The 23,102-nt window shown below is 33.3% G+C and overlaps 1 protein-coding gene across 1 annotated transcript; it reads right to left on the minus strand.

Annotated features, from left to right (window-relative positions):
• Window positions 1–426: 426 nt before the first annotated feature.
• Window positions 427–21,981, minus strand: LOC128174034 (uncharacterized). The gene is made up of 8 exons (XM_052839678.1): window positions 21,874–21,981; window positions 13,224–13,413; window positions 5,863–5,973; window positions 5,272–5,329; window positions 5,046–5,108; window positions 2,178–2,320; window positions 1,989–2,075; window positions 427–458 (listed from the first exon to the last, which is right to left on the minus strand). Exons 1-8 carry the CDS (start codon window positions 21,940–21,942, stop codon window positions 427–429), a joined length of 753 nt encoding a protein of 250 aa, XP_052695638.1. The 5' UTR covers window positions 21,943–21,981.
• Window positions 21,982–23,102: the final 1,121 nt, after the last annotated feature.

Consider the following 23,102-nt stretch of genomic DNA (forward strand, 5'->3'; position numbering starts at 1 on the left):
GGTTGAAGATATGAATATTAACAATTTTTCTTAAACATGTCAAAACATCATAATCGCCAATTGTTAAGTAGTTAGTATTGTCGACGCCATTTCCACACGTCATTTGAAACCAATTATAAATAAGCATATGTTTTTTTTTAAAACAAGTTACGGCAAGAACATGTTTTAAAAAACGCAAGTAAAAGCGACGTCGGTTGACCGCACGGAACAGCGCGATATTCATTAAGGTGTGTGCCAACTTGGGCAAAACGACGATAGAAATGAAACAAACGATAAAGGAATCAGGAAAACATCGATATCGGAATATTTCAAAATCATTTATCGCAAAATAACACAAGCGATTTTTTGATGGAGCGTGCGATTGTTCCCTTTGGCCAGACGGTGATTGCGGCATGACTCTCAATTAAACCAAGGACTACGACGTCGTTATAACTCAAAGTCAGACTGGGCCGTGCGGTCTGTAAAGGCAATGCATATATAATGATAAATCAAATGTAAGAATGTATACATTTCTCTGATTTGTTTACAAATACAATATTATAGTCTATATTAAAATATTACAATACTTTACTGAATATTGCAATGTTATTCAGAATTTAAAAAAATTGTCATCTGTCCACGAACGTTTTGGACAACTTCGTGTGCATGACGTTGCATTGAAATGATCGGTAAACTTGCGATATCTTGCTAAAAAACGAAACAGTTTTTAGCGTGTTTTTGATGATGTATATGTTCAAAACACACAAATTAGTTATATACCATTGGATTTGATAAGATCAAGGATTTTAAAAATGTTTTGTGCTGTACGTATTTGAAACGCGGCAAATTTCGGTCAATAATGTCACTTGTTCTTTAAACCGAGTAGATATACGTTCATCTAATTCATAGCTAAATAAAATGCAAGATAGAAGATGAAATCATTTCTTTTATTAAATGCATAGAAACTATTAGAGTACAGTATTAGTTCTTCGCAATTTCCCGGTTTTCAAGAACACAGCACTGTTCCAGTATGTTAAAATATGTAATTGTATACATGAGTTTTAGACTATCAATTCTAGAACAAACAATATTACCGATTACCGGTTACGTATTTGCTGCATGCGGCAATTGCAAACTATGTATACATATACTTGTACATACAATGGTATGATTACCAGGCCGGGTATGTGACATATTTACCCTTATACATATATTTGAATTATAAACCCCTATTTATGATCACCGGTAAAGTAATTAATTTGCCTCTAGATTTTACTCTTAAATGTCATCTATCTTTATTTTATAGACGTAACATTTTTAAAACCCAGAGTTAAGAAATAATACTTTGAAAATGAATTACGAATGTAATAAAAACCTTTTATCATATTAAGATTTTAACGCCTTTAGAAACACTGTCGTGCACCTGGGCACACGACACGCCCGTTGTGCATATCTTGTATATTCTGTGTTAGTTCCAGGGGTTTTCTTATGTTGGACAAACAGTAGACGCTAATTAGATGTACACAAACGTGTACCTGAGCACGCGAGACACCTGTTGTGTATATCTTTCATATTCTGTGTTAGTTCCAGGGGTTTTCTTAAGATGGACAAACAATAGACTCTAATTAGATTTATACAAACGAACAGAACTATATATAGACAAACAAAGCAGTAATATCCTGCCCAATATAACTTTAACATGTATCTAGCAGATCTAAAATTAGACCTAAAAATAATTAAAGTGAAAAAAATACATAACTATAACCGATTAAAGTAAAAAATGTCCTTCCTACCTTCATTGTCTAACTTTAAGCCAAAAATTAAGATTTTAAAAAAATCAAACAAAAGAAAAAAGACTATTATATTGAACAATATAAACTGCAAATGATGAGATTATAGTTTCACAAATATACAAAGTTTTAGGTGGTTTCAATTATGTAAAAATAATTCACCATCAAAAAACTTAACATAATAAGAAATTAACATGCATGTTCAAATTGCATTCTTACCTTCGTTACTTTCCTCATTCTTATTTATCAGTAACGTTCTTTCTCCCGATTGAATCTCACTTTCTATAGCAGGACCTTGTTTGCAAACTATAAGATTAAAAATAAAAAAATAAGTTTTGTAACAGATTTAATTAATACTAACTAACACAAAAAAACCTCTTAATATATACGTGTATCATAAAAACTCACTTTTATCATTACGGTAGAGGTACAGCATAAATATTGAAGCACAGACAATGAACATAAGGATCTCTATTAAAATCACAGCCCAGAGCAAGTCTTCCTTGGCTTTGACTGTTGTTTCAGGACGATGAGTTGTTTTTGGAGAACTGCTAACATTGAAATCTTCATACTTACTCACATCATATATATTGTAAAAGAAGTAGTAAGTGTTTAAATGTAGATTTTTGTTGGAACTGAAAAATGAAAGTACGAGGGGCGTTCAATATTTAATGTTATTCTAGATACAAATCAATCGCAACTTCTCGGGCCTTTCCGGCAAGCTCGGAAAAACACCTCGAATGTATTAGCTAGGCGTCCATGACAACCCCCCTTTTTGTAAAACTTGAAATAAATAGAACACATTTTACAATCTGTTGAGATGTGAGCTATACTTCATTAAAGTAAACGATATACACTAAAATATAACACAGAAACGACATACAAGACTGTCTAGCCGATACTTATTTTAATGGGAAGCGACTCCATTTTGTATAAAATTCTAACATCCGGTAATGTTAATACATTCGAGGTGTTTTTCCGAGCTTGCCGGAAAGGCCCGAGAAGCTGCGATTGAGATACAAATATAGCACAATAAGTTTCTGTCGGTAATTTTTTTTCAAAGTAACAAACTAACTCATTTAACAGACAGACATAATTTTAACTTTATATTAACTTTAACTACAGTTATTAAGTAACATTGCGTTTAACACTTTGTTATATTAAGTACTTTGACATCGTTTTGCTAAAATATTGCGTATTGCCTATTCAGTCAACCATATCTTATCAATTTTCTTCTGGGGTTTGATATAAAATATCCATGTTTTATCACATGTAACAATTTCCGATATTAAAACGCTGCCCATTGCAAATTTTGTAAACTTTGAATAGTTTTCTACACATTTCAACCCGCAAATGATTTTGTTTTTTGTTAGTAGATGAGGTATCCACTTTCGGAGGCCAATGTATGTTACAACGCACTTTGAAGAACAAAAATACGCACTTTGAAAAAAAAATTAAAAGTGCATTAAATGTTGGTCAAATTCAACGCACTCTGAAATATTTTTTTTTCAAAGTGCGTTATAAGTGTAGACCAACATTGTTTTTACATCATGACACTTTTTAAAACTTTTAGATGTAAAGTTGTGTTTATATATGAAATGTCAATTGATATTTCGTTTTTGATAAACTGATACAGCGATCCATTCTCTCAGCAAGGGAGATAATAGCGTCAGATGGTATTGAGAAGTACGTTCATCATGCGCTAATCCATACTGGACGAGGTTCCTTCATAAAACATTAATCCTACCGCTGGATTCAGTTCCTCTTAGAGGCCTGATGAATTTTAAGTTCATTTTTTCTTAAACAAATTAAGAATGTATTAATGCGTTAAAAACAGTTTTCTAACAGTCGCTAGCTTTTGAATTTAATTCAGTCATTATTTAAATTTCAGTTCTTATGTGGATTAAAGAAGATCTTTTAGCATCAAATTATGGAAACACAACTATGAAAATAGATATTAAAAAAAATATTGATTTTGGAATTCCAATTTTAACATCTACTCAGTATATACTGAATGTAAATTTTAGCCAATCAAAAACATATAATTTAATATCTAACACTAAGTCATTTGACGGCTACTCAAATATCCCTTCAATTCGAAAAGAAAATAGGAACTCGTCTTAAAAATCGCGTAGACAGGGATTTTAAAATATGGATCTATATTATCTAATATGCGTGAAGGCTATTTGTTTTTCAAAAAGATATTTTTTATAGACCAAAAAAATTACGATGAAGGAGATGCCTTATTGACATTTGTCTTTGTTGAAATTTAAAGGAATTTGATTTAGAATTTCTGCTTAAAAATCGCATGTCTTTACTTAAATACTAAGTCATTATTCATATTTTCGTCACAGACGATAAATGGCAAATATCATGTGCGTTGTTACAATGGCGTTTCTTTAAAATTGTAAATATTGTACCCGAAGAAATGCCTTTTTGTTCACTGTTTAATCAGCCATCATTAATATAAGTCCTGCTTTCCATGAAGCCGCACAAGGTGCTCCAGGATGTTACTTATCCTTTAGCATAGGATTGGCCATTTTTTGAAATTGCTGACCAACCTGTAAAATTGTCCCAATGACATACACTTGTTTCAATACATATCACACAGTTCTTTGAAAATTGTCTTCCGAGTCTTGACCTAGACTAGTACTAACACCTGTTTCCGTGTAGCCTTTAATTGCAGTCGAATAGGATGATGATGACCTACCAGTCATGTTTCATACTGTTAAGTTCTCGAGTAGATTTTATTTATCAGCTTCTAAAAGGAGTATTCGATGATGAAACGTGGTCGAATAAACGGCCATAAATAGTATATGATCCAAATCATGCGTGCAAATAAATTCAAAACATAATTAAACCCTGCATTTTGTGGAATCTGATTAGTGACATTATTTATTGAACGCCCCTCGTAAACATGCGGTTGGTTTATTTTGAAGCACTTTTAATGTCTTTAATTTACATGATAAAGTTTCCTTTTGTGATAACTTTACCAATAAAATGTGTAATGTTTATAATTCAATACGTTTTACAGTGAAACAATTGACAACTCTATTGGAATGCAAGCGGTGTTTGTATATCTTTACTAAACATAACGTATAAAATGTCAATAATTGGATAATATATCATAATTATATATAATTTAAAGTGTATACAGATTTAAAATAATTATTTTTCAAATTGTCGAGGTGACCACTACGGTCCGGGCATATTGAAAAGTATAATAAACCCCGTCGGGCTTCATTGGAATGATCACGTCCCGAACAAAATAATTACCTCAGAATACTCAGATACGGCGTATTATTCCTAGAGATTGTTTTCACAGTCATTTGGTGATAACTTGTTTTGATAAAAAACAAAACAAAACAAATCAATACAAATAAAAAAAAATATATAAAAAATAAACAAACAAACAAAAAAACTGAACACGTCATATTCAATTAAGACAAATCTTGCAGCACTTTGTCAATTTCATTCTGACTGTTATTAATATCTATCTTACCTTTCACAAGATTGTTCTGCCAGGAAACATCCATTACCGAGAGATATGCAAGCTGGGTCTGTAAAACACACTCCATTCTATATGTCGATAGTTTGTCAGTTTTATAAGTAAAAGGTATTATACTTAAATGTGTCCTTTATAAATATAAACTGTATGACCTGTACCAATTTTTGTCATGCATCATGGTATAAGTACAAAATGTTAATCGTAGATTCGTGGAACAGAAATATACAAATAATTAATTACATCATCTAGTCATCAAAAAGACTCTTGCCAACAATTCGTCTTCCCTTAAATAATATAATATAATTAGTAGAATAACTGATATACTTTTTACTTTTTTGTATTTGGGAGGGGGTCCTTAAAGCAAAATATTTGAAATTACAGAAAAACCGTTAAAGCAATCATAATAATTTGATGCTGTTTTATAAATGTAATATTCTTGAAATTGAAAGACATATGGTATTTCCACATTAAATACCAAATGAAGACGACCTCGAAGCTAATTCTTAATCAACTATCAACATGTCCCTCCTTTTGATACAATATATATAAATTAGTGAGAATGTATGGCAGAATCACAACACTTACGTTCATAGATTCTTGTGCTTTGAAAAGAAGACTTGTGACATCCATGTAAGAAGTGTCGACAGCTGTATGAATCAACGTATGAGCCATTTTTTTTCAGATACAAACAATAGCCTAAAACAAAGTCAATATATTCCTAAAATATTAATCAAATCATAAATAGAAACTATTTTTAAATTTAATAACCTATCCCAACTCCCCCTGACGGTAAAAAAATGCATCGCCGCAAACCACGGTATTGGATACACAAGCTCGATCCCTCAAACCAGGTGATATGAGAGAGAGAAAGAGATAGAGAGAGAGAGAGGGAATGTACGAATAATCTTTAGAACAGTTTTGTGTTGCTAGGATACAGGTTTCAAACCCATCATTTGGTTTGTTAATCTAGATATTGAATTTCGAATCTTGAATCTCATATTTTAAAACTCGTATTATGAATCTAGAAATTTAAATGGACCTTCTGGGTTTTCGGGCCTTCGCAATTCGAAATGCAGTATTCAGTATTCGAGATTTAATATCTAAAATAACTAATATAGCCAAAGATAACCTAAAAACTTGAAGAAAATATTAACAAGAGCTAAATTTACTTCAACACCAGAAAAATATGCTGTTTCCAAATACAGGGAATCAAGGTGTGGTACGTGTCCTTATCTAAAGACAGGAGCTTCTATTTCGTTTTAATGTGACAAGACGTTTAATGCTAATGAAAATATGCCTTGTAAATCCAAAAATCTTCTGTGCTGTATTACTGGTAACAACTGTGGCGAAAATTACATCAACCAAACCGGAACGCAGCTTACCGCCGGTGTAATAAAGAATAATGACCCCCGTAGAATAATGACCGGGGGTCATTTTTCGACGTAGAATAATGAACCCCCCCCCCCCCCCCTAGCTGAAGAATTATTTGATTTTTCTGAAGAAAAAAACCACAGGGGTTATTTTCTTCAGGTTAAACATGAAGGAAAATGACCCCTATAGAAAAATGACCCCCCCCCCCTCCCCCCCTAAATATAAATATAAATTGGTTACCCCGTATCCAAGATATGACTTTGAAATTACTTTGTTTTTCACTCTGATCAACTGATTTTGAAGTTATAAACACCGAACTTGTAAATAAATCGCTGTATATAGATTTTCATATTCGTGGCAAGCACACACAAAACACTCTTGCATTGCCACACATTGATTGTTAACAGTTACGTCACTTCTCTCGTTGACATACGGCGGGAAATAACGCAAATAAAGACATATTCATGTACAATGAGGATATTGTGTGATAACTAACGAATAATAATCATTAAGGAATAATTGTTGAATAATATAAGCAATATTCATTGGTGAATGACTTGTCAATCGAAGAATGATACATGTATATATATTTATAGAACAAGACTAAGGGGGCAGGTAACGTAGGAATATGAATACTTCTTATTTACATTTCTTGAGGAAAGTGATTTTTAAAAAATCATTTTGCGTTAGTTTTGTTTTCTTCAGAATCTACGTAATATATGAACATCAATGTTCTAAACATTTGTTGTAATGTTGTATTTGTGATCATGAACAAACTTTATTCATATTAGAGCAAATGTGTGAAGAGTACTTAACTATAGTAAATCTTAATAGTTGATAAACACTGATCGATTATAACAAAAGATTGTTTCTAAAAGCGTTGATAAGAAGTTAGGGCCCATGTTAGTGGTTTAAATCCCCCTTGATTTTGATCACACGATATTTATTGTATCCAAAGTCACCAATGCTCATACAAACTATTGATGCATTAATCATCTTGATATTAACTAAACTTACTAAAGTATGCCGACGATAAAAGTAAAATATAATTTCTGTACGAGGACTCTCGGTACTTTGACGATTTTCCTTATTGGCCGTTAACCTCTACTGGCGGAATGGCTTCTGTCAGTGCCTACTAACTTCAGCTTGGTTATAATGCCTAACAGTGGAGTAAACTTTTCATAATTTTGGTTTCATCATTAATTCTGGGTGATTCACTTGCATACCCAGCAGTTTGTATTGGTGGAAATCCTCAATTCAAGTACAATTCATGATCAATATGAAGAACATAGAAGATGCGACGGCGAAGCGCGAAGATGCGAAGACGAAAGTGCTAAGTTGCAAAGTCGAAGAAGTGATAATACTATCGCTCCTTCGTCTTCGCATCTTCGCACTTTAGGCATCACATCTTCGCGCTTCGTCGTCGCATCTTCGCACTTTTGCTCCTGCGCCTTCGCACTATCGCCTTTGCAACTTCACATCTTCGCCCTAAGGTCGAAGTGGCCCTATCGGAACACCATAGATATATGTAAATGTAATTGTTAAAGGGGAATGGTAACGATTTTGGTCAAATTCTATTTTTCTGTTTTCATTATTTACAATGCTTTATGAAAACATTTCTACTGATCAAATGAAATTTGAGGGTCAATTGTAAAGTTATGAGCAAGATACAGGGCTCATAATTCTTTGTCTTGTAAACAAGGTTCGTGCCCTGTTGTTGTTTACATATGTTCAATATATCAGTAAAAAATCTTTTTAAGCTGATTTATCTATTTTCTTATTCATTTTAAGCATAAACTAGAAAACTGACCAGTCAGGAAGGGCCCCGCTATGACAATTAATATAGAGAAGTGAAAAAAACTTTGAATTCCATCCTCTTTATATTAACAACGATGAAAAATAAATGCCCAGCATAAGATGTAAAGAACTGCAATAATAGGATCTCATGATTTGGAGTTGGATATCCAACATCCAACAATTAAAGTGTTTTTTCTTGAGCCCTAGTGAGGGGATAAAACACACAAGTTGGATAAAAATCATATTATACTACAAATCATATGAGATTCTATTTATCCCACGTTTTATACACCACAATCAATGTTTACACTGTTTATAAAACTCCACATTATTTTACTTCATTATGTCTATGCAAATCCCGTTGTAAAGTCACAACTGTGGGATATCAAAAAAATATCCAATGAGTCATATCCATGGGATAAAGGAGGTTAACATTGGATGAAATAAAATTTGTTAAAAAAACCTAGGCTTTGCCTCAACTTCAAACAAACATCACTTGCAGACACATGTGTACGGTAATACACAGAACAGTTAAAGATGGACCTTAGATTTTCTGAAACAGGCAAGATAATTAATCTCAGTATTTGGACTAGACTGTAATATATTCTTTATCAAATACCATCCTTTAAACAGCGGTAAAACTATTAGGGTGCAGCTCATGGAATGAGAGTTTAATTTGCTTCAAAACAAACATCAGTGCAGACAAAGGTGTTCATTAATCTCGATATGACAGATAGAGATAAGCCTCTAAATTTTCTGCAGCAGGCAAGATAATTAATCCCAGGGGATTCATTGTTTTGCTCTCTCATCCTTTTCTTCTAAATTTACCATAAGATTTTTTTTTCAGAAATGACAGAATAGGGTTATTATCTGATTACCTGTTAAAATTAACAGCATTAAGGTAGAAAAAAATAAAATAAATAATTAAAAAAAAAAATAATGTGGAAGGTTAATTAATCCCAAAGGACAGCCTTCCATGTATACAATGGTAACATTCTCAGCAGTTATCTCTCTTTGCCCATTCATTCTTATGCATAGTTAGGAGTCTACCCCACCACCCCAGCTCCAAACCAGAAGACATAGAGAACCAAACTTAGCATCAAAATATGTATTTCTGCCTGCTGAACTACCATACCAAATTTGAACTTGATTGGGCAACTATAAAAAAAGTTATTAGAAAAAAACACGAAATTTGTGGACGGAAGAGTGACAGACGGACGGACAGAAGGACGGACGGACAGAGTGATTACTATAGGACATCCGCAAATCCTTGCGGGGCCCTGATTAATAGTTCCTTACGTTTAACACATTCATTAGGTCTAAAATTGGAATTTTCACTTAAACATTCAAAATGTAAACAAAAGCTTTGTTTACATAGCAAAGAATTGCAAGCTCTGTAACTTGCTTATAACTCAACGAATGACACTCAACTGTTGGTTGCCTATAAAAAAAATGCCTTAATAAAGCATTGTGAACATTAAAATCGGAAAAATAATTTTTGACTAAAATCGTGACCATGCCCCTTTAAGATGTCAACCATACCCCGATGCAATACGTCAATATCTTGTTATAACGGAATGTTTTTTTATTTTCTAAGATATACCCCTTCTTTCACTTTAAGTTTATTTGAACATGAATTATAATTTCTGTTACTTTCTGTAAACTGCAGCAGTAAAAATTACAATAGTGTAAAGACTATTTCACAAATAATAACAAAAATATACTGAAAAACTTTAATCTACAAGGGGGTCATTATTCTATAGGGGTCACTTTTCTTCATGTGGAGTGTACTCATTTTTATGAAAATGACACTTATTCTTCTTCTTCTTCCAATACAGTTCATCCCTCGGTTGGCCGAGTATTGTCGAACTCTGTGCATGCTCGCAGCAGCAAAGAACTGTACACTTAAAAGAGTTTTTTTTACAGGTTAAAACAGGGTTAAAAACGAAGTTCGACTTATTCCGCCAACTGGATCCCTGCCTTAAACGCCTCCAGCGTTGGTAAGACCACTATTGTGTCTGGCAAGGTATTCCATAGGCGGATGACTGAGGGGAAGAAGGAGTACTGGTGAATCTTGATCCTGGAGTGTGGCACGATGAATCTCATGGAATGTCCTCTGGTTGTGATGGTAATACCTGGGGTCAGGTAGACTTGAGATGGAATTGCAATCAGGTTGTATACTATCCTGTACATCGTGATCAATTTCATGTTTTGGCGTCGTTGTTGTAGTGACAGCCAATTTAGGTCTTTTATCATCTTTGATACGCTGCTGTATGTTGAGAAGTCCCCATTGACAAAACGTGCCGCTCTGCGTTGGACCTGTTCCAATTTGTCAATGTTTTGTTTGGTATACCGTATAGCCGGTTTTTTGGCGGGACACAGATTTGGTGGATTTGAGTCTGCAAGGTATATCATTAATTTTGGCAGATGTAATTTTGGTGGACTCAAATTTTCTTACATACTGGTATCATTCATGTAAATTTTTTGTTAGAAAATACACACGAATGAAATCAAAGCAACAATTCTTTATTCAAAGATTTACAAATGTGTCGTGAGTACTCGGAGTTACTTAGTAAACGCTCTGGCCAACGGGATTTCATCTTCAAGATGAACCTTTAAGGTGTTAGCGATCCCGGTCTCCTTAAATCCATTGCGAATAATGTCAGGTGAATTACTGATGTGTTTGTACATCTGCACCAACCACTTAGCTGACAACGGCTTCAATTTACTCATTGTAAGGTAAATTTGCCTGAAGTGAAAATTACGACTTTTATTTAACTGCATAAATAAATACGTTTAAATTTAATGTGCCACAGCGTTACCGTTAGCGTTAATTGTAACAGTAATTAAAAGAACAAAGAATACCCGAGAGTGTCCCTGCGAAGACGGCCGTAATCTAGCGTTTATCTCCAAGCCCCGCTATTTCGACACACTTTGATCCTTCCGAAGCCATTGTCCAGTTTGACATGGGCACAATATTTAATCCAGCGTGGTCCCAGTTTATGATCAAGTCAGAAGGAATGTCATACTCTGTCACGTTTTTTTTCAATACATTCAAGAAATTCATTTTTGAGTTCTTCAAAATTTTCAACTGTATCGTTCTTACAACTGAATAAAAACTAACTCAAGTCAGGTATAAAAAAAACATCGATGAGATCTACTCACAGAGCTTATTGGGTAAAATACACGTAATGTACTACAAGTTCATAAGGCGGAATAACACTTGCAGTGACCGTCTATATTTTATCTAGAGTTATCTATCTTGTTTAAGCACGCAAATTTAGCGATTTTAATTTTGGTGTATTTTAAAAAATCGCCAAAATAGGCCAAAATTATATCCCCGCCAAAAAAACCGGCTATACGGTATGGGTCCCATATTGTGGCAGCGTTTTCAACGTTAGGTCTGACAAGCAAAAGGGTCATTATTCTACGTCAAAAAATGACCTCGGTCATTATTTTACGGGGGTCATTATTCTTCATTACACCGACATGCGCGTCCATCGCCAACAGATCAATGATCCCAGAAACAGAAACACTCCTTGCAGTGACCATTTTGACATCTTTGTAATCTCGATCACGGTATTAATACAAATACATCCTGTATTCGGCTTTTTGTTGTTATTTTAAAAACTCTGGTTTTAGAACTTGTAAATCAAATCATAGTGTCTGATCTTTATCTTTGTAGATTGATTTGATCCTGAATTTCATTTCATAGCTTTAACCATATTGTTAAAGCTGCTAGGTCCGATTTTATGCACGCTTTTAAACGATGGTTATGCTAAGTATATGTATAATAATAGACATTGCAGTAGTTTTCCCAGTCAATTAAGCCAAATTCAATTTTAGAAAAATACGTATAAAATTTGCTAACGAAACAAACGACATTAAAGGGTACCGCGTTATTTCGTCTCATGTTAAATCCACCCCTGACGACGAGACGGGTATGGTTGTAGTACGACTTTGACATCGCTTTAAATAAAGGTCGAAATGATCAGACGAATTACAATAAACATGTGCACGTTTTGTTCGCTAATATTTCTGAAGTTTGCTTTCTTTACAATCGATGCATAGCATGTGGGTTGAATAACCCTAATTACTCGGGGGACGAAACCAAAGGGTTTCCTTTTCTAAACATTCCCGTGATGCATTTTGGTTTGTTTTTTCGTTTGCCCAAAAATAAATTATTTTTATTTACTTTGAATATTTCTAACTTTGAAAGAAGACTGATTCTGCTGGTGTAGGTAGGAGAAAGTCCATAACTTTCTAAGATACATGTAAATGGTTTGTATAGAAAAAAAATTGATACTGTAATAACAAAAAAATCGGACCAAGCAGCTTTAATTTTCTTTATTTAGGTTAAAGAACTGTGATCTTATTTAAATACAATGAGGCAATAATAAGCCGGAATAAAAAAAAAACCATATTGATGAATAATACATGTAGGGCCAGCAAATTCACTTACATTCGCAAAGCATATGATATTAGCATTACGTATATTTATATATTATACATATATCATTGTATAGGAAGCAATATAACAATTACTTGCAGGTAAGAGCATGATCAGATAATCTTTCTTTAGATCGGTAAGATGTAGCTTGAATATAGGTTCTCAGATTATTGATTAATTAATATAGATATTGAATCTCAATTTTTGAATCTGGGATGTGGAATCTCGAATGAGCTTTCTTGGCCGTCGTATATGTTCTTTAATCAATTCGCCAACATAAACTTATCTTATCGCAGTTGAAAATGTTTATGAATGTAATACCCTGTACCTTCTTCAATCAATATCCAACGTTGGGTATAACAGAACTCTAACAGTTCCGTGAGCTTTTCGTTTGGTAAACACGTGTAGCCATTAGTCTCGTTACAGTTGAGAACCGACGATCTCTTGCCCCACTCTGATTCATTTTGGGGGCAAAATGGTGTTGAGTATACAGGGAACTTGTAACCATCAAGCTTTTTCTGAAAGATAAAAATGGATACTTTTATTCCCCAGGATTGATTAAAAAATCTATTGATTAAAATAAGCAGATTCCAAATATTGACCAGATTTATGATTTATTTTATCAATATCCACAAATTCCTTTAAGTAGACCTCAAACCCCGAAATGAAGACTCCAAAATACTTTTTGGGTGTACATTTTTTTTTTTATTTTTAAATGTGAACTGTAGATTTTTTTCTGTTAACTTAATTACGCCCGTCATAAAAAATGTATCGGAGCGATATATATAAATATGCGAGATGTGTCTTTCACGATTTGGCGGATATTACTTGATCGCGTTTAATTAGAAACCAACATTAATTCAAGTGATTTTAAACTATTAATTAGAAACCAACATTAATTCAAGTGATTTTAAACTATATAACATGTCATATAAATATATATATATATATATATATATATAATTAAAAAATAATAAATATCCAGAATAAACTCACAAATAGGTCCTATTTACTGCAAACGTTTTCGCCATTCCTGGATCTTCACAAATATACATTTTGTACATAACTGCCTGAAGAGCCAGGAATGGCGAAAACGTTTGTAGTAAATAGGATCTATTTGTGATTTTATTCTGGATATTTATTATTTTCAAATTACTTAACACTGTTCAGATTTATTTTTTGTTGTATTGGGAAATTATATATATATATATATATATAACTTGTTTATTCAGGCGACTTGTGTCGCCTTATGAAATGAAACGAGCTTCGCCTCGCCATCTATGAGATTGATCAACCCAATATATTTCCTAGCAGAGTAACTTGGTCGCTAACCGGTCATCAAAAAGTTTTGTACAAGACACTACACATTTTTTAAAGAAAACTATCCACCTTAAATCACCTAGTATCAAATTCCTCAATATTATTTTGTATGGGCTTGCAAACACTGTATTCCAGTATCCCCAGACAAAAAGCGCGGGAAGTAATAACATCAGTTTTAAACCAACGACAGAAAATAGACGTCGACACTGATAGCATTTAAGAAATGATGGATGCTGTTCTGGAAAATAACAATTTTAGTTTTAGCAACAAACAATATATTCAAACAGAAGAAACTCCTTATAGATTCAAACTTGGTAGAAGCTACGCATATGTATATATGAGGGAATGGGAACGCATTCTTTTTTAACAATGTAACAAACAACCCATTTTTTATGTAAGATGTATCAATGACATGTTTACAATGGGTCAGGAAGCCGACCTTCAACTTTTTATGAAAATCGCATACAACATACATCCGAATATTCAGCTTGACCTACGGTTTTCAAAATCCAGTGTAGAGTTCCTAGATATAATTATTTCTCTTGAAGATCGATTTCTTTTAAACAGACCTTTACAGTAAGCCCACCAACAAACATATGTACCTTAATGAAAAATCCAGCCACCCTGAATCTACAAAAAAATCAATACCCTTATAACATTTCAAAACTTCATACTCTTCTATTGTGATGTAGTCTGTATGGTGTACGTCATTTTCATATGTCATTTGAAGCTACATGTATTTGCAAACTAGAAGAGGACATTTTAAAGATATTACGACAAAGACATATCCCTAAAAAACTCTGAAATAGCGACGTCAGCTGACCGCCAGCTCGCCATTATAAAATTGTGTTGACTGAGGTAAAACACTGATAGACAAAAAAAAACAAAGGAGGAAACAGGAAAAAAAAACATGGAAATATTTTGATACTTATAAACAGGTGGTATAAGGTATATGGCGATGGAGTATGCGACTGTACCCTCATACCAGACGGTGAATGCGGCATATTGCTCTCAGGTATAAACCCAGGAGGACGACATTATACATCACACTGGGCCTTGCGGCCTGTATAGGCAATGTATATATAATGTTTACTCTAACGCAAAAATGTTAATTGCTCTGATTTTTATAAATATGCACTATTATACTTTATATCAAGCGGTTTATAAAAAAAAACGCAAACTATCCTTGTTACATGTATGTTATATCCAAAATTTAATACTTATATGAAAATTAACCCTCTGTAGCATGTCGATGCTTTTGTTTTAAGGTACTTCACTACACCGATACTTATACTTTTTAAGACACTACGTCACAAGATGGCGATTTAAATGTTTCTTTAAACTGTTTGTATCAATCGATTCTGATGTATATTCTCATAGCCCAGTTGTTAAAGTAGCAGGCTTGTGAAATGCAGGTCATGAGTTCAAATATACCTGGAGCTTTTGTTTATGTTTACTGAATGAAATGTTTGAAAATAAAATTTCTTATCTAAAATTACACATTTATTCGCCTATTTGACATATATATTTCTTATCCATCATGCTTTCTATCATAATCAAGTAGTTTTCTGTTGATTTGATAAAATATTTCAAGGTGTAGTGATGAACCTTAATCGTAAACGACATTTCAAACTACCCGCGCATTAGAATATCCTTAGTAACAGGTGACCCAGTTAGAACAAAGTGGACGCTGGTTCATGACTTCACAGTTACTTCCCGAATTTAAAGGTATAGTCTTTAATAATTGAATTCGACATTAATTCGAAAAAGATGGAGTGTGAAAATTGCAGGGAAAGCCCTCTTGGTGATATGGATGCAGTACACGAGGCAAATTCATTTCGGAGATCTACTCGGGATTGGGGGCGGTGTGTGAAATAACTGAGCATGCTGAAAATGGATTGTTTGTATTTTGCAGTTTTACAGTAAGTTCACTTAGAGTGTCCTTCATTTGTTTTCTCTGAGTCGTCGAGCAATTCCGAGTGTAACTCCTAACAGAGGACAAATTATGCCATTGATATAATTTTATTTACAATGTATGTTTTATGTCCCTACGTCATTTTTTATACTACAGTCTATAGGCAGTGCTCAATCAGATGGAAATCTGTTTGCTCGTCAAGTTTTTTCTAAAAAAAAAAAGCATACGTCAGCATTTATTAAAACCACACTAAAATAACATGATAAACCTAGATAACTTAAAAGTAAAGCGGTCTGAAAAGAGAGCTTTGCGTGCAATTCCCATTCTTGATAACAATTTGGTGTTGTGGTAAATATAAGCGTTTATTTTTACTACGGTAAAAGGTTTATTGATAATTTTTCAACACATGTCTTTTATATGTGGTTTTTTAATAAATACAATTGCATTAATATTTTTCTTTACATACCATGAAAAAGATCCCCCCTTCTAGGTTTTGTGTTTCTTTCGTACAAATTCATTTTGTTGCCTTGACATTTTTTTTTTTGGATTGATTAGAGCAGGGTTTTTTTATATTATTTTTTAAATATTTCCATATCATTTTAAATGTATATTATGTAAGTGAAAAGAGATAGACGCAGATCTACACACAAGGTTTACATGTAAAAAGAAAGTAGCTCCGGATATGTTGGTAAGGGGGTGTGTCCCCATACCAAGGTTGTTATACAATAAAATATCCCTCCATCTGCATCAGCCAATCAAATGAGGCGTTACAACCAAAATTTAACTAGAGATACTGTCAGCAAGCTCACAATTGATACCCCCGCTAAGAACAAATCATAACTCATGTATGTTTTCTATTAAAGTATCTTTTTCACTGTCCATTTTCTATAAATAACAACTGCTCTATATTTTTTTGAACTGTTAATGCTAATATGAGTACACAAACCAATTTCTATTCTTTAAATTCCATTTTAGTTCAAGTTACATGTAACTGTTAATGCATGAGGACATTTGCATCCTAATGTTAACAAACATGACTCGAATCAAACGAAATTCCATATGTCAAGCAGCCATTTAATATAAACATTTGAATTATTGGTATACTAAGCCCGATTTTTTTCCGAATTTTTTTTCCACACATCTTTTTAAAAAAAATACATAGGTGCAGGCATTTTCAGAGAGACGGGGATGAGAATCTAAAAAATAATTGTATGTGGCCTGAGACAAGCAAGCTTTGTGTCAAATTTTGGCTTCTAATTATTTCCATAATACAAGACATAAAGCAGACAGGAATTAAGCAATTATTTTTAAACAATTAACTTGAAATTTCTCAATTGACCTTGGGTCAAGGTCGTGACACACTCTCGGGTTTGAGCAATTTCGATGTAAATTAAGAACTTCCAATATTTGTTTATAAGAAGGATTTGGACTTGACATGAATTTTGCACTTTTCTGCCAGTGACCTTGGCCTTGTCCAAATGACCTTAGGTCAATGTCATGACACACCATCTGGTCATAAGCAAACTTTGTGTGAAGTAAGAACTCCCGATGTTTCTTCATAAAATAGATATGGACCGGACACAAATTTCGCATTTTTTCTGCTAGTGACCTTGATCTTTCCCGAATGTCCTAAGGCCAAGATCATGACACACCCTAAGGTCTAAGAAATCTTTGATGGGAGTAAGAACTTCCAATTTTTCTCCAGAAAAAAGATATTGACCGAACACGAATTGTGTACTATTTCTTCCAGTGACCTTGACCGAATGACCTTGGTTCAGTGTCATGACATAACCTTAGGTCTAAGAAATCTTTGTGTGAATTAAGAACTTCCAATGTTCTCCATAAGAAAGTTATGGACCGGACACAAATTTTGCACAGACAGACGGACGGTCAGACGGACAAAATGATTTCTATATACCCCCCGAACTTCGTTTGCGGTGGTATAATTACGTATATTTCATTCGAACGTATGCTATTTTATACATATAATTTTGGAAAACAGACCTTGAAATTACATTTACACACACAAACACGCTCACAACGGACATAGACAATATATTTGATTTAATTACAAACATTACAGTTCATGGTTTTTTTTTCAATCATAATAAATTGGATATCACCACATATAAAACAAATTTCAATAATATATTTAACAGCGATCATACCAGGTATTTAGAACTTTTAAAAATTAATAGAAAACTGACTCTTTCAAAATCAAGAATACAAAATGATACATGAAAACTAGTGCCATAAAGGGAAGAATCCCTTGGTACCGGTCACCCGAGTAGCATAAAACACATACAAAACCTTGTCGAGGAGTCTCATATATATATGCATTTAATTAATATTATAGGTTTCATCCTGGAGTATAGAAATTATAAATTTGTAATGACGACCACCTCCCTACCTGAAATCTTTCAAAAAAAAAAAATATGAAACCTAATTTTGGCAAAAAACGTAAACGTCTGGTCTACAAAATCATGAATTTAGTTTTCTTTTCAGGTGTGTGGGAGTAAAAAAGATAATTTTTAAACGTTATATGCATTAACACTATACATCCATTTTTGCCCTGCCCTAGAGTCAAAACCCATACTCCAGGGGACATACAATTTAAAATTTTAGTAGATGACTTCCTGGTAAACATAATTATGAAGTCAGTTTTTAATACAGATGTGTGAGAATAGAAAAGAAAATGTTAAAACATGTTATATGCATTAACACTATACTGCCATACCCCCCCCCCCCTCCCCTCCCGTGTCCTTAGCCCCTGACCCATTGGCTATGAATTTCACAATTTAGGTAGAGAAGTTAGTGGACATCATAACCATGTATTCCGTGTTTGCCCACATGTTTGGGAGTAAAGAAGAAGATTTTGTGAGACTTAATACATTTTTACTATACGGCCATATTGACTGCACCCTAGAGCCAGACCCCTGACCCAGGAGCCAGGAATTTCACAATTCTGGTAGAGGGCTTCATGGACATCATAATCATGCATTTAGTTTTTAACAATATATATGGGGGTAGAGAAGAAGGTCTTCCAAAATTTAATACATTTATACTGTATGGTCTTATTGGCCCAACTTTAGAGCCTGGACCCCTAGAACAAGGGCCATGAATTTCGCAATATTGGTAGAGGGCTCCGTGGACATCATAATCATGCATTTAGTTTTTAACAAGTATATATGAGAGCAGAGAAGAAGATTTTCTAAGATTTAATACATTTTTACCAAATGGTCATATTGGCCCCACCCTAGAGCAGCAACCCCTGACCTAGAGGCCATGAATTTCACAATTTTGGTAATACAGCAAATACAAATAAAGATTTCATTTTATCAGCAATGCGCGCTGATGTCCATTATGTAATAAAGAAATTTAAAAAAAATATCAACTGTGATATAGGTAACAATCTTTTTAACGTTTTTATTCAAACCATAAAAGAGTAAAACAGTTATCTATTTCAGAAAAATGGAAAAGTCATGGAAACAAAAATGCTCGTCCTTTGAACATATGCTGCTGTTAGATTCTAAACAAGACTTACGTACGTACACACTTAAACAGATTGTTATAACAGCACGTCATTCGTATCAATCTATACTGGAATATGAACTTGAAATATAACCTTCTTTGGTACCGATAAAACTTAAAATGATTGTATTTCTAAAAAATTCTTAAGTCTCCTATTGATACATGTTTTGTCTTAAAAGTAAATAATTAAGTACATGTTTGTATGATCTTCAGCCGGTTTTGTGGAGAAATAATTACTTTAAATTTTTATCGGTCAGAAGCAAAACCGCCATTCCAAGAAATTTCTGTATTATTTCAGTATTGAGGAACATATTGAATGCATACAATGATAACAAGGTCATTATCTTGGTGTTTGATACAAATGGTATTAAGACCTTATATCATTTGAAATTACTGTAGAAATATCACGATCCTCAGATTTGAATTATGAAATTATCCTGCAACATGAATTATCTTGGTGGTTGATTTATCGAACGTGGTTAAGTTGTATCTGAAAAGGGAAGCCACATAGCTGCTCCGTTTTTGAAACAGGAATAATATTGTTCTTTAAGGATAATATGAAGTACGCGTACGACTCCAAATAAATTGACCCCAAAATATTTCTGTAAGTATCTATTTTATTTTGCATGTACATGTACTTAATTTATTGAGAAATGTTCTCCCATAATTTTTTTTATATTTAATATAACAGCCATATAGAAGATATCTATAAATCTTCACGTTAGAAGTACACTGTTTGTTTTTGATCCACTAGACATATACAGGTAGATCTTTCTTTAGTTTAAAATCCTTTAAAATACATAACCGCAAATAAGAACATTTTCTCATTTTGTCAGTCAATGTATTGTATAAAAATCGAAGCATATGTAAAGGAAGAAAAATAAACCTCACAATGCTCAAGTACTACAGTAACATTTCCAAAAATACAAAATTGTATGGAGCTTCTTCCCTTAAAACATTAACTTTTCCTGTTGTGTACTCGCATAAAACTTTCATAATGTTACTCGTCCGAATCACTCTTTTTAACAGATGTTAAATCTTATAGCTTAATGGTCTCATTTGGGGATATTCTGGCGAATAACGATGTAACGTAATATGTAAACGAATCTTTTATGATCTGCTTAGTTGATTGCGTTGACCCTGAGGTCCACGCAGAAAATATATAAGCGAGGTTAAACCGGATGCAATGGGGGAAATTCAGCCTGCGCATGAGCTAGCTTGGTTCATGTGCGTAATGGGTAGCTCAGGGAACCAGGCTAGCACACGTTTATCTGAATCAGGATCAGCATTTAATTATGATTGAAAAATTATGTCACTGTATAAAAGTTAAAATCTCAAGAAAAATGCATCAAAATATGAAACTTTTAATTTACACAAAGCTGTCACTGCATAGTTAACAAAGTAGTGCGAATCGTAATGTGTGCGCAAATAGTAGAATTCACCGAATGTCTGATACTGTACATGCAAACTTCATTCATAGATAGATCATAATTATTTTAGAAGTATGAATCCTTTAAATTCTGAAATAAAAAGTCAAGGGTACACATACATGTATACGTAATACAACGTACAAATTTAGTGGTTTAAAACAGAGGGCTAGAGTCGGTGGAATCTCCGATAATCTTAAGGCTATCACGTTTTCGTTGGAAACACATGCAAATGGTCCACGTATTGTAGTCCTTTTTTAAAGGACAGCAGCTTGTTTAAAATTAAAACCAAGAAAAGTCATGTTCGGTGGTTATCCGACTGTAATAGATGGGTCGTGTGATTTTCATATGGCACTATGTCAAATAAAAAAAAATGATAAAGATGTTCCATGCATATTTTTCTCCAGAAAAGCCCCACTCTAAGAGAGAAAAAATTCGGCATTATTGATAGAACATCAGTATCCTATGTCTGAAATTAAAACGTTTTATTTAAAACAACTAAAATAATTCTTTCAAAAATGAAACATTGTATTTTTTCTGACGTTGGTTCATCACCTTTAATATTATCTTTACAGAGTGTGCATCCAAGCACAAAATACAAGTTTCTTTCTTAAATACCTCGTACATTCAACTAGTAGCAAAAACTAAGGCAGAATCGGTATTCTATAAATAATTAAAATCTAGAATAGAGAATATAGGTATACCCTACAAATATAACGAAGGTCAGCGTCAGTCTCTATGCGGCACTCATCTATTCATATACTTTAAGAAAAAAATGTACTTACACTTTCGTTTAATACAACAGTGATGGACATTAAGGCTCCCAAAATCATTAGACGAACTCTGCCTTGCATACTCAATTTGTCTCTTTTAGTGTTGTGTGCAGGGTTATTGAAAAAGGTATACATTGTTTAAATGCATTATCCAATGTCATGCAAAACCGTACCCGACCTTAACATAAGGTATCGATTTTTTAAAATGTCCTTCCTGTCTCGTCTCGTCTATATTATGTACACTGGGGGGGGGGGGGGGGGGGGGCATCCAATGGGTTGTTTTTATACATGAAAGAGTTTTAAAAAATCCTGTTGCTTAAGATCCAATACTTTATCTATACTTAAATCCAAAAGAAAAGTAATGAAAACGTGCAATAAATTACATGAATAGATGACATTTTTATAGTCATTTCCTCTCGTAAAATGTTATCCTGATAAGTGTCGGGGAAAACGGCAGCCATTCTAACCTTGTCGCTAGATTGACAAACGTCGAAAAAAATCATTCCCCGGTAACACACAAAAGCTTGCAAGCAAAGCTTTCATGTATAAATAATCATACGGGTATTTTACCCTGTTAAGTGTAAAACCCGCATTTCTGCGAGGAGGGTATACTAAGATTTATTCATAACCCACTTTCTGGTGTGTCATTCAATCTCAATATATAAAGAAATATGATGAGTAGAATTTGATTAATTATTTTATTTGTATGAACGTTGGAAGGAATTTGATCTTCATCAACGTTGAAAAGAAGGATATGCATGTAAAAATAATTAATTTCTATAGTGTATTTGGTAACAAAGTTCTGTTTCAGACCAGTGTGTTATATTTAAATAAGTAACGGATTATGTAAACGGAAATCAAAAGTGTGATAGTTCCATAAAATACATAGTATTCAACAATTATCAATTGCTTTGTTTATAGATGATATTTTCCCAAAAATTAATTTAGAATTCATATGTTGAAACATGTTTTTTGTTGTTGTTTTTTTTTTCCTTATAGTTTGTCTGAGTTTTTCCTTATCTTATTTTTTTTTAGAATTGAAATGAAAAACAAACTGCATTGTTGGATATTTCGAGGAGCGGGCAGGAATGAAAAATATAAACTGTAATGGAAACTATATACGTGTACGTATACACATGTACGTGGCCTTTTAAGATCCTGTTGCATCTGATTAAAAAAAATAAACTTTTTTATTGTATTTGTTTTAAATCAGTGAATGGGTATATAGTGTATCTCGCTCA

This window comes from Crassostrea angulata, chromosome 2 (genome assembly GCF_025612915.1).
Source record: "Crassostrea angulata isolate pt1a10 chromosome 2, ASM2561291v2, whole genome shotgun sequence".
NCBI lineage: Eukaryota > Metazoa > Mollusca > Bivalvia > Ostreida > Ostreidae > Magallana > Magallana angulata.